At 46.4% G+C, this 13627-nt stretch overlaps 1 protein-coding gene across 7 annotated transcripts in view; it reads right to left on the bottom strand.

Moving 5' to 3' along the window:
• Positions 1 to 4242: 4242 nt before the first annotated feature.
• Positions 4243 to 13627, bottom strand: part of fgfr2 (fibroblast growth factor receptor 2) — a 43873-nt gene continuing 34488 nt past the window's right edge. For all 7 annotated transcript variants that reach the window (XM_020638267.3, XM_065959736.1, XM_020638266.3 and 4 more), the window contains 4 exons: positions 12174 to 12244; positions 8453 to 8590; positions 7522 to 7627; positions 4243 to 6066 (listed from right to left, as the gene is read on the bottom strand). In XM_020638267.3, the coding sequence (XP_020493923.1) occupies positions 5902 to 6066; positions 7522 to 7627; positions 8453 to 8590; positions 12174 to 12244 (480 nt within the window). In that variant the 3' untranslated portion in view covers positions 4243 to 5901. The remainder of the gene's footprint in view (positions 6067 to 7521; positions 7628 to 8452; positions 8591 to 12173; positions 12245 to 13627) is intronic.

Raw genomic sequence — 13627 nt, 5'->3', positions numbered from 1 at the left:
GCTGTGGGCAAATCGGACCCTAAATCATCTCATTTCTGGCCAGCTCAAACCAGAGAAATAGTAACATCCTTCCTTTTTATTTGTCAGTAAAAAGTCAAAGAAAATGATTATTTAAACAAAGTGTCCTTAAATATTTCACCCTGATCTTTCTTTTCCAGGAAATACAAACGTCCTGACGAGAGCGGAAACTTTCACTGTTAGACATCTTTTGGAGAAAACAACAGACGTCATATCACTGATTTATATCCTTCCTGCCTCTTTGGGTTTCTCTCTTCACTAGATAAATGAATCTCCTACAATCTAACACAAATATCTATCCTTTTCTATTCAGACTGTAGAGAGGTCAACTGCAGGCTTCAAATCAAGATAACAAAAACAAGAGTTGTTCAAATTGCAGAAAATACAATTTTAGAGATACTAAAATGTATCGTCCTGTTTAAACAAATCAAAAACTTTAAGGTCAATAATCATGTGATGATGACGTCCAACATTGACGATGATGGTGCTAACATTGCACTTTATAGAATATGTTCTGCAACGTCACTAATGAAGTTCCACCATCACCACGTGTTCCTACACATTGAATCTGCACAGAGCAATCCCCATGTCCCAGTGTGTGAAATCACATTTTGTTATGGCGTTGCAGAAGTGCGAGAGGCATGACTTAAGTTAGGACACCAGAAAAGAAAGAAGAAGAAACAGAGGGAGCCGAGTCGGGCGTTTGACTCCAACAAGAACTTGTTAACAAACTTATTTCAGTCAACTCCAAAGGCTGATGGGAGCAAAGGCAGAGGGAGCTAATGTTAGCAAGAAGGCTAGTGTTAGTCAGGAGGCTAACGCTAACAGTACTGATCGAATGTGTATACTTTGACCAGACCTTTCAGGGGCCGGGACATATCTGTGGTGGGCCTGCTGAATACATATAAAGTGCATTTCATGTTTAAAGTCCGTGTAAATTAACATGTGCCTTCCTTGAGCTGATTAAGGGCAGTTTCACACTAGGGACCTTGGCCTGGATCCGACTACGCTTGACCCTAAAGTCCGGTTCATTTGATCAGTGTGAACACAAACGTATCGTTCTCTGGTACTGTGCTTGAGTCTACTTGAAGAGGTGGTCTTGGCGGAAACCAAATATGTGCATACCGCCACCTGCTCTATCGGACTGTGTTCATATACAAGTGTACTCTGGTACAGAGCGATGTTGCTAATGTGAACGCAGACCAGCAGGGGGGAGGGTAGGGGGAGGAATCGGGCTCGGGCACTGTACGAAACAATCGTTCCTAATGTGAAAACGCCATTAGACTTTCCTTGCTTTCCTGATGTTAGTGTTTCAGTGTAGTATTTTTATTTCTGTATTTTTATATATTGGTTGTAAAAGAGGTTTTAGTCTAAAGGGACTTCCTAATTAAATCTTAAAAATAAAAATGTGTCTCCGAGGGCAGGATGGGACAAACTAATCCAGTATTTGGTCTCCCTGGAGTTTAACCCCCCCTTCCTCTGTGTGTGTGTGTGAGTGTGTGTGTGTGTGTGTGTGTGTGTGTGTGTGTGTGTGTGTGTGTGTGTGTGTGTGTGTGTGTGTGTGTGTGTGTGCCATCAGCCCACAGCACAATAGACATCCATTCTGATAAAAGTGCGTACTAGCCAGTGTGGATATCCGGCCTCCTTTCTCTCCTCCTCCCTTTAATGAGGGTGTTACTTTCTGTGGTTTATCCTGTCACTCTTTCTTTCCAATCCCCCTCCAATCCCCTGGCTGCTTTCTTCCTCCTCATTCTATGGAAAAACACAAATGTTGTCTGACTTTCCCTCCAATCCCCTTTAAAGGTTCCAGAGGCGTGAGGGGACACGTCCTTATAGTGTGTGTCTGTGTGTGTGTTTGTGTGTGTTTATATGTGTGTGTTCATACAGATCAGGTTCAAACCTGTAACAGAAGAGACAGAGGTATGTTAAAAAGCATTTTTTTTTGTGTTACAGTTGTTCTTATTTTGATGATTTCTGTGTTTTTCAATGCTAATTAGTCAATAGATTAATGTGACTGGTTGTAAAAATTGGAGATCAGACTTCTTGGACGGTCTGTTAGTCCAATAAAGCTCACAGAGAGAGACAGATTATTAGTCTGATATTTACATGAGCAAATTTCCAAAAGGCTCCAACAGCACAAGCACGGCCCAGAGGTTAAAGGTCCAATCAGTGAGATGTGTAGTGAGTGAAATGATAAAGGTACCTTACTATATGATCAGACATTAAGGAAACATACTATGTTGAAGTGCTGGCTTTTCTGACAACTATGCAGCAGCCAGTATGTCCTCCTTCTAACTTTAGATTCTGCTCCTGAATGCTCTGGATTTGTTTGGACCAGAGAAGGTAGGCGGGTTGAGCCACCCACCAGAATAATGTCATGAATCTTGGACTTATCTATCTTGGCATCTCTCAGGGCTTTCTCAACAGGTTGAAGTGTTCCACCTAACAGGTCTCCATTGAGCTCTTCAAGACGAGCCCTGGTGATGGAAGTATAGAAATCCGCACCTTCATCGAATGAATCAATGTCAATGCTGGCTCTATGGGGACTGACTCACTGCAGGAGACAGACTCTAGTGGACACTGGAGGAACTGCAGCTGTAAAGTTGGACATTTTAACATGGGGCTCTATGGAGACTGACTCACTGCAGGAGACAGACTCTAGTGGACACTGGAGGAACTGCAGCTGTAAAGTTGGACATTTTAACATGGGGCTCTATGGAGACTGACTCACTGCAGGAGACAGACTCTAGTGGACACTGGAGGAACTGCACTTTTTGGAACCTTGGTTTTGGCTTCATTTCTCAGCGCTGGAGGTTACTGCTATAAACTCAGAGCTGCTAGAACGGCTAGAAATGATTGCACATGTTTCTAATTACAAATGATATAAATACATCTTGGCTTGCTTTGTCTTCATCCACTGAGAGCAGCAACCTCCATCACTTAATACCCCCACATGCCTGTCTGTCTTTATCAATCACTCTCTAATATATCAACTGTGATTAACTTAAATCAAATCAGATCAGATCAATTAACTCACTCTGTTAAATTAAATGTGCTCTGATAAATCAATCAGTTGATCACAGGTCAGATTATTCTGACACAGTCTGATCAGAGTCTCTGATTGAGATGCACAACGATAATAGTCTCTGTTTATTCATCAAAATTACTCCGACCACACAGACAAATCCTTCACGGGAAATATTGACGAAGCCTGAGTGATGTGACCCGTCTGTTCCTGCAGGGGGCGCTGGAGTCCCATCGATGGCGGTCTCCATGCTGGAAATGCTGTCTCAGTCAAACTTTCAGTCAACCTAACGACAGGCTGAGAGCTGGAGCTGAGGCGGGTTTTAAGACTCCTGACAAACCGTTACACCGTGTCCACCTGTCAATCATGTCAGCTACACGCCTTATTGTGAATAACTCTTATCCTTCATCAAATCAAAACTGATGAGTCATCAAAACATTCACCCCCCCGTACAGTGTGTGTCGATCGAGACATGAGCTAATCAGACCTATTTGTTTTTTTGAACCAGGCTGTAAACATGTTAATCTGTGCTGTAAAAACAGGCTTTTTAGAATGGGTGTGTATGTGACTGCCTGTGCTTCTGCAGCCAGCCTCTAGTGGACACTCGGGGAACTGCAGGATTTTACAATTCAGCATCGGCTTCATTCATCAACACTGCAGGTTGCTACTGCCTCTTTGAACAAACTCAGTGTCTGACCTTATCTCACTTTTAAAGGTTTATTTTTGGGCCTTTATTTTTGAGACAGGACGGTGGATAGAGTCAGAGTATCAGGGAGCAAGAGGTCAGATTTTAATCTAGGCTGCCCGCTTAGAGGACTATAGCCTTCGCACATGGGGCGTGTGCACTAACCACTATGCTACCGGCGCCCTGACCTCATCACATTTACTGTGTTTGTGCCGAATGCTGCAGCTTTTCATAAATCTCTGCTTAATACAGAAATGGAAAATACAGAAATGTTTGTGCTCCTCTAGTTTTGTCCAACTCTTCTAAATGATCTACAGATGTCATGGAAACCCCCTCCTCACACAAGAATCAAAGCAAACCAGCGGAATACTTTCTAGCTCTGACAGTTTAACAGTCTCCACCCACATCACGTACGAAATAGCTCGAAGGAATGTTTAGTTCAATGATCTTTACAACCCTTATCAAATCCTGCAGCTTCAACCCCCAGAAGAAATATGAGACGAGGACGAGGACATGTTTTTCCATCATTTATTTTGCAAAAGTGTTGTGAACACTCGCAAAAAGAACATCATCATAAAGTTGGTCCAGTAGAAAAAGACATAAAACACTTGAATGATTAATAATACTTTGTTTTCAGCTTTCAATTCTGTCGAGTCAATTTGGAATCTAGAGTCTAAGTGAGGGAGTGGATGCTAGTAAAATAAATCTCTTCTGTCCTTGAATATAAATATCCAGAAATCTTCCTATGAAGCAAATCTACCAAATCGTTAAACATCCCGATAGAAAATGGCGCCGACTTCTACGTACGAAAAGGGATTAGCTGACTATAAAATGTACACTTTTTAAATTTAACTTAATATTCACATTCATATATCAAACTTAGAAAACCTGCATCTTTCAGAAACCCTCTAAAAAAAAGATTTATTTTAAATGACCATAAACGTAACGGATTATTTAAACGTTTGATCAGCTTCATTAATGTCGTTAATGTTTCCGCCATTTTATTCTGATTCATCTCATAAAAACATAAGTCAATAAATTAACATGCTACCTCAGTCCCTGAAAGCCGAAACTCACCTGTTACTGCATCCCAGTAAGACAGGTTTGTGTGTATGTGTGTGTGTGTGGTTATACGTGTGTATCCGTGTGTGTTTGTGTATGTGTGTATGTGTGTGTGTATCCGTGTGTGTATCCATGTGTGTCTGTGTGTGTTTATACGTGTGTGTGTTTCTGTGTGTCTATGTGTGTGTGTCTGTCTGTGTGTGTCTGTGTCTGTGTGTGTTTATACATGTGTGTGTGTTTCTGTGTGTGTGTGTCTGTGTGTGTGTTTATACATATGTGTGTGTTTCTGTGTGTCTGTGTGTTTATAAATGTGTGTGTGTTTCTGTGTGTGTGTGTGTGTGTGTGTGTGTGTGTGTGTGTGTGTGTGTGTGTGTGTGTGCAGAGAAATCTAGGACACAACCTGTTAGCGTACCTGCCTGTAAGAGGGCGGGGTTATTTCCATACAAAAAATAATTCATTGTAAATATATAATATATATATTTATACATTTTTGAATATATTTACAAATATACCCAGCGCTATACATTTGACTGTGTATTTATTTCTCTCCACGATAATCGTCGAATCAAGAGACAGAAAAAGAAATGCATCAATATGACAAAATAAAAGAGGAGACACGTTTCTATATGAGCTCTCCTTCCTCTCCTCTCTTTGTTAGTTCCACTTTAGTCTCTCTGTCCGTTTTCCTTCTCTTCTGATCCCTCGTTTTTTTAGCAGTTCACGTAGGTCCATACATTCCTCCAGGAGCAGGAAAACAGTCTTGGAATGCCAGCCGCTGGAATGAGACCGCCAAACAAGTCGCCGATTGTGAAACAAAACCTCCGAGTACAAACATGAAAACGTCTGCTGAGGAGGAGGAGGAGTACAAACATGGTCCCTGTCCTCTCCTTTAAGACCTCAGGTGAGTGTGTATGTGTGTGTGTGTGTGGCAGTGAGAGTGTGCGACAGCAGCGCTGCCACCGGCCCAGCCCCCACTTCAGGTCCATTAGTCCACCAGGAGCCAGAGGGGGGTGATGGGGGAGGCAGGAGGAGAGGGATTCTGTGCTGTGTGTTATGGGGGTAACCCTGGGGCAGGAGGAGCTGGGGTTGGGGGAAAAAGAGGGGTGTGGCCTCATGTTTTGACGTTCCCGTTGATGTGCTGGTACTTGGGGAGGCAGGGCTCGTCCGGTAACGGGTCGTGGGAAAACACTGAGTCGTCGCCGGAGGAGCAGGAGCTGCGGGTGTCGGGGAAGCTGGGGGAATACTGCTCTGCCGGGGCGCACAGGTCCAGGTACTCCTGCAGACACAGAGCAGGGAGAAATGAAGACTCAGATACAGGATCGAGTTACAATAAGAAACACTGAACGTACACATCGCGCGGGAAGTCTGTCAACAAGGAGCGGGGCTTTCCAGAGAGGAGATCACCTGCATGTGATATTTATCTAAACCTAAGACGGATTTATGAAACAGGACAGGAAAAACAATCTTCAGCTTCAGGATACTGTCTGAAAATATCTGCAGGAACAAATCGAAGGTTGGACTGCCAGCAGAGGCTGGAGGCAGAACGTTGACCTGGTTACTTTTCAGTCCAACTTCAAGTGTTCATGAGGTCGGGGAGTTCTGGTGAACATGTAGTCAGAGAAGTTGGTCAGAAAAGTGGCACCCACTGCACCCCGTCATGTTCACCCTCCTTTCAGTCCAAACACATGAGATGTGTGACACTGAAACACTCGACATCGACGCTGAGAGACGGCTGGAAAAAATAAAGAAGCTGGCAGAACCGAACACCCCCCTTTCCAAAACAGAACCAAGATGAAGGAAGATGAAAACCTGCAGAAATCCTGTGATTAATTTCTGCCTGGGCCCAGTGTTGGGAAGTTATTCTGCTCTTTTCATGTCGCTGAGGCTCGTCCTCCCCCCTACCCCTCCCCCTCCCCCTCCCCCCCTCCTGCTCGTCTTTCATGGCGGTGTTTGGGTCGAGTTGTGAGGAGGAAGAGCTCTTGGGGTTTTCTAGAAAATGAGCGCTGGCTTCCATTTTCCCAGCTCAACACGAGCAGGCTCACATTACTAAAGACCTCCACATCTGCCAGCGGTTTAGGGCAAAGAGAGAGAGAGAGAGACAGGGAGAGAGAGAGAGAGGGAGAGAGGGAGAGAGAGAGAGAGAGAGAGAGAGAGGGGGAGAGGGAGAGAGAGAGAGAGAGAGAGAGGGAGAGAGGGAGAGGGAGGAGGAAAAATTAAAGAAAAAGACGCTTTATTACATTTCAAAAGTTCAAACTAAAAGTTGGCCTTTTTGGCATAAATTCATGAAGTTTCAACTCCACAGCAGACGAGTCCTGACAGCTTTCCATCGACGGCCTCTCTTCAGGCCGGCATGCAGATATCACAAGAGACAGGAAGGGGGATGGAAAGAAATGCAGGCTGTTATACAGGGCGAGCACGGACGTGATGATTGGGCAGCTTCACAGGGCCATGGCGGCCATGTTGGGCCTGGATCGAATCATCCGGACGTTTTTTGAGTCACCATTTAGACCTGGAGTTAGCAACGTGGCTCCTAATGCTCCTAAAGCTTTCAGCAGCTGAACCCTGCGTGCACCGAGAGCGTGATTCACTTTGGACTGAGAGACGTGTTTCTGTGTGGAGGAATGTAACGTATTATTCTCTTTTATTCTCTTAAAACGCCTCCTCTCTGCCGGGAAATCAGCACGAGTTCAGCACGACTTCTGACCAGGAAGAAACAAAGCGCTGCTCTCACCTCGTTGGTGTTGAGGGTGAGGATCCGATCCAGGTCCTCGACGAGCTGCTTGAAGGTGGGTCTATGGGACGAGATGGCGTGCCAGCAGTCCTTCATCATCATGTACCTGCGAGCAAGAAGATACAAACAAGTTTAATCTGGAGTTGGAGGACGGGTTGTTTCTCTGCCTGAACTCAGACTGGCTGCTCTTCTCGTCTCTTTTGTCTTCCACTTTGCAGCAGACATGATTTCTGCCCCTGGACTCCGGAGTCTCCAAAGCAAAGTCAAATCAAAACGTGTCCTCTGACACTGATAGTTTGTTTCAGTCGGAGCTCAGAGAGATTAGTTCTGCCCTGAACACAATCATCCCTCCCAGTGTTTAAAAAGGTTTTTATAATGGAAACGTTTTGATTCTGTTTCTGGTACCAAGACGTGAGGCTTGATTCTACAACTCCTCTGATACCTGTGCCATGCATTAACGTTTAACCTGTTTTTGTCACTTGATAATTTGAAAGAATCTGTTTCTTTGGAGGGCTTATTACTGGTTATGCTGTTGGATTGGAGCATTAATGTCACGCCTGCAGATGCCACATTTGAGTCCTCATCAGAATCTGAAAGCAACACTTCAGTCTGTATCTGAACATCATGTGTGTGTTTGATGCACAGCCATTGTCTCTGCCTTGTTGTCGCTCTCAGTGTGACAGCGCAGCAGAGCCGCTCATTGTCCTCTGACTCTCTGTGAATGAGGACACTGATAGCAGCCGCTCACAGCTGTGTAGGGGCCAAACACGGGCCGCAGAGCCACAGAGTCATGGATCTGATGGAGGCTGGCTGTCAGAGCTGCTGTGTGTGTGTGTGTGTGTGTGTGTGTGTGTGTGTGTGTGTGTGTGTGTGTGTGTGTGTGTGTGTGTGTGTGTGTGTGTGTGTGTGTGTGTAATAGTAAGGCTCTTACAGCTCGTTGGTGCAGTTGCCAGGCTTGTCCATACGATGTCCCTCTTTGAGCAGCTTGAAGAGCTCCTCAACAGGAATGCCGGGGTACGGGGACCCCCCCAGGGTGAAGATCTCCCACATCAGCACCCCAAACGACCAGCTGCGGACACAGAAACAAAGATGGCCGTTAATGTATGGATAATAAATCAGTGGGTGTGTAAGCAGTGTTGAGAGGCCGCTGGTCCATCAGTGTCACTGTCCTTTGACCAGTACAGATCGTTTACATGCAGTCACTCTGCCAAACTGTGACACAGCTCGCCCAGTGTTCCCGCCTGGCGTCAATGCCTTCTTTCTGCCGTCCGGTGGCTCGTGGTGCGAAGCCGCTCTCTGTGCCACTCTGCCCTCATCTCAATGACGCCTTTTGTGCCCGCTGACCGCTCACACAGGCGGGCATTGTCCCGTCACACCACACCAAAACAAACAGAGGACCACCCACAGCACACAGAGGAGGGGGGGGGGGGGTCGAGAGATGGTTAACGACTATTAACGATTAACTACTTCCTCATCCGAGTGCCTCGCTAAGTCTCACGCCACAGATTTCCATCTCCGTCCTGCTGCAGGTTGATATCACTGAATGTTGATCATTCAGCATGCTGCACAAAGCCTGTGTGTGTGTGTGTGTGTGTGTGTGTGTGTGTGTGTGTGTGTGTGTGTGTGTGTGTGTGTGTGTGTGTGTGTGTCAGTGGTCCGAGCAGGTCAGTGAACACACACGGGCAGGGCGCAGGTTTATCAGCTCGTCCGTCTGTTTACACAGCAGCTCTATCACTGAGATGAATCTGTCCTCATGTTGACACACTTTGTCTCGTCTCTCAGTGATCGCCATCGTGCTGCAGACGCTTGTCAACCTTCAACCAACCCTGACTCCCCAAACGCCCACACGCAGACCAACACGCTGCGGGTCACTTTAACTGACCTTCAGTCGTTTTGGGGGAGGAATGGACACTGGGGATGAAGTAAGCACACTTCCTTACATTCTTCTGTATTCGAGCTATGGTTGCTTTACTTTAATAAATGAACCAATCAGATTAAAGAGTCTGTATCTGCAGGTTCATATTTCAGAGTCTTGTTTGTATCTCATTACACGCACATCTCCGCTCAGCCGTTCGCTCACGATATCGACTGAAAGAAACATGAATATAAATGCTGGAAAACAAGTCAATACTTGTACATGCATCAGCAGAGGCTCCTGAACGTGGTGTGGTGTGTGGGGGGGGGGGGGGGGGGGGAGAGCCCCTCTCTTACTTAATCCTGAGCCCGTCTGTCAGAACAACACGCAGCAAGTTCCATTGGAATTCATGTATTCATTTAATCTGATGTCATGTATGGATCGCCCCCCTCCCCCAATCCTCTACACCCCCCAACAGACACACACACACACACACACACACACACACACACACACACACACACACACACACACACACACACACACACACACACACACACACACACACACACACACACACACACACACACACACAAACACCTCCTCTACAACCCAACCTTCCCTTCACACTCTCTGTGAAAAAGCCAATTACTAAAAGTGAGTGATGAAACATAATTAGCAGAGAGCTGACAGACCACAGAGGATACGTCATACCGAGACCCCCACCCCCCCCCCAGGTTATTGACTGGTGCTGCTGGCGGGGATATGAAGGACATCATGTGTACAGTACACTTGTTATTTATGTGCACACACACACACAGACGGTCCAAGTCCGTCACTGAACTACTTCTGTGTTCAGTGTGATGCTGTAAGAATTTATCCCTCTAAGGCATCATCAGACTCAAAAGTGCATTCCTATTTGATCTCGGAAGTCAGAAATTGCGAGTTGCCCGCCTGTCACGTCATGGGGAACGCTCTATGAACGACTCTGTGTCGATGTTGTCATGTTACTTCCGGACTCAAACTATCTCGTATTGTGTTGTTATCGCCTGACAGCTAACAAAACAAAGGTACTCCTGGAGGCGTCCATTGTTGTTGCCAACCCGTTAATGGAACGCGGTCAACTCAGGTGTGACGCCATCCCCTGCTCGGACATCTGACTGCCGAGGTAGAGGGAATGCACCAAAAGTTTCTCTGTGAAGTCAGAGGTTACTGTTAAACGACTTCTTCTCTGTGCAGCGTTTACGTCTGCAACATGGACGTGGTCATCCTAGAGGAGCGCCCGCTGACTCTCAGATCAACAGAAGAAGAGAAGCGACTCCACGCTGACTCACTGCAGCGGTACGAACCTGAAGAAGCTTTATACCTGGTCTCACATTAACGGGTCTGAAGTTCAGAGGAATAACAACATGATGAGACGCTTTGTCCTCAAGACGAGAAGAAGGGAACTTTTAAAATGTTTTTTAAACGGAGGTCAGATCGATCACTTCTGATGCATTCAGGGAAGTCAGGTAATCTAAGCATTGGTTTTTGTCCCACAGTGTTATGGTGATTGTTAACTCCAGTGTAAATGTTTGATCTGTTTTGCAGATCAATAACTCATCGTTAGAGCGCCGCTGATGAGAGCTGGTGTGTCATTAGCGCGGATAAATCTCCTGCACACGCACCAACGCCTGCTGCTACGTGATTGGTCAAGACAGCTCAGACCACAAATGAACAAACAGAATGTAGAATCTGTAAATAGAGATTTCTGTATGACTACCACACCCCCACACACACACACAGGATCTCCTCTCCCGGGGGTCAGTGTGCGAGCATTTATCTAATCGCCACACACACTCTCCGTCTGGAGCAAAACTTCAAACACTGCTGTCAGATCGTGTGAGCCTCAAACACAGAAACAGAGACGCTCTTCCTTTGTTCTGTTTTTAGAACCAGAACTCTGCGAGATTAAAAAAAAGAGAGACAGAGACGGGTCAGCAGCTCACACACCAGATGAATGAAAGGGAGAACGGCGAGCGGAGGGGGGGGGGGAGGGGGGGGTGTATTGATTGAGGAACGGCTCTAAAATGATGAGCCACATGTTTCAGAATGAGAACCGGAGAGAAGAGGGGACAGAGAGGAGCCGGGTCAGGAGGAAGAGGAGCACAGCTTTTTGATGTTCAGACGTGCAAAAGGCCCAAAAGGAGGGGAGACTTCCAGGCCGGGCCGGGGGGAGTGAGGGGTGAGTCTGAGGGGGGAGGAGGTGATGGCGGGCTCCTTCCAGGCCCTTTGAAGCCGCTCAGATTAGTAACACGGCATTGGCTCCAAGTCTAGCGTGAAATCCTCACTTCTGCCACAAACCGGCCAGAGCTGGACACACCCTCTGCATACACACACACACACACACACACACACACACACACACACACACACACACACACACACACACACACACACACACACACACACACACACACACACACACACACACACACACACACACACACACACACACTTACCAGCGCTGCACCAAAACACCTCACACACTCCTGAAAAACAAGCCCCTGAACCTGACAGCTGGGTGTAACACGAGTCCTCCAAACAGCACAGAAGCGGTGTGTATCACCTCCTCCAGGAAGTCGCCAAACTCAACATCGAGCCTCAAAATATTGGAACCTGCATGACTTAAAAAGCAGCCACCAAATTAGGCATCAAGGCCGCAACCATCACAGAAACAGCCTGTGAAATCTTGCGGTGCTGGCCGACATGGGAGAGTGTGTGTGTGTGTGTGTGACACAGTTTGTTTTGTACTTACACGTCACTCTGGTGTGTGTAGACCCGATCGAACAGAGCCTCTGGAGCCATCCATTTCACCGGGAGTCGACCCTGAGGACACACACATACACATGCTCAGTTGAGAGGTCAAAGGTCAAACATTTACACACAGCCCTCTCTTTGATTTCTTTCCCTGTCCTGATAAAAACGTGTTTGATTCTCTGCGGGGAGATCGGACTGGTCCTGCAGTGTATGTGTGTGTGTGTGTGTGTGTGTGTGTGTGTGTGTGTGTGTGTGTGTGTGTGTGTGTGTGTGTGTGTGTGTGTGTGTGTGTGTGTGGAGGATTCTCCCAGAGGAACATTTACATTGTTAAAGAAGCAGAGCTGATAAACAGGGTCACAGATAAAGAGGAGAGTTTATCTCTGCAGAGCTGACGGAGAAACAAGGTCAATATCTGGGAGATTGAAGGATGATAAGACTGATCTCTTCAGTCACTCTGAGATACTAAACACAGAGAGGACGTCCTGGATCAGACTGCACCAGGTTTATATCTGACTCTGGTACACTGATGGATTGATCCAGCTCTCCCACAAACCCTTGGTCAGCTTGTCTGTCTCACATGATTTGAAGACGTTTTATAGATCCAGTGTTGTTCCTCGTTAACAGCTCACAGCCTCGTTAGCGCTTCTCAGAAAAACAAGACATGGCTTTATTTTTTGAATTTTAATCCTGGAAGTTTTGGAAACTAATTTTTAAGGTTGAACAGATTTACAAAAAACTGAGAAGGTGAGAAGGAGACAGAGCTGATTTCGTAACATGCGTCCTTATGGTGAGTTCCATTTAATCTCTAAAGTCGATATGTCATCAGGAACGCCCCCCCCCCCCCTCCCCCACCCCGACATCAGACTCACTTTTAGTTGTTTTCTCAAACTCAAGTTATTTATGTCATTATCTGAAGAGGAGGAAACAATGACAGGAAGTGCAAACAAACAGCTTCCAGTCTGATCACAGGTACAGACAGGAAGTGACCAGAGGGGTCCGGCCTAATAAACACGTTCAGAACAACAACAACTTTCTATCTCCTAAACGTAACCGATCATCTCCCTCACAGCTGTCATGCTCCTAATCATCATCATCATCAGCGTCATCACTTAGTGTTGTTGTCACTGTCAGAGGGATTGTGCAAGCGATGAAGATCCATCCACGCATACTGAATGAGGAAGAGGGGATGCTGCTCTGTGGTGGGAAAGAAAGAACCAGCCCGCTGTGGAGATGTCAATTCAGTTTAAGCCCCTCCCCCCCTCCCTCTCTGTTTCTCTTTGCAGGCTAATTGTAAAAGAGTCCATGGAACTAAAGGAACAAGAGGCTGAGGGATAAACAAGCAGAGCCTCCAGAAGCTCCACATTCAGAGTCGGCCTGGGAACCTGCAGCTTCTGCCAACACACCAGCTCGGAGAGAGAATCCGAGAGACGAGGAGCGAGAAGAAAAGAGAGA

This window comes from Labrus bergylta, chromosome 10 (assembly GCF_963930695.1).
Source record: "Labrus bergylta chromosome 10, fLabBer1.1, whole genome shotgun sequence".
NCBI lineage: Eukaryota > Metazoa > Chordata > Actinopteri > Labriformes > Labridae > Labrus > Labrus bergylta.
The sequence above is the reverse complement of the archived record's forward strand: the minus strand, read 5'-3'. Positions and strand labels throughout refer to the sequence as shown.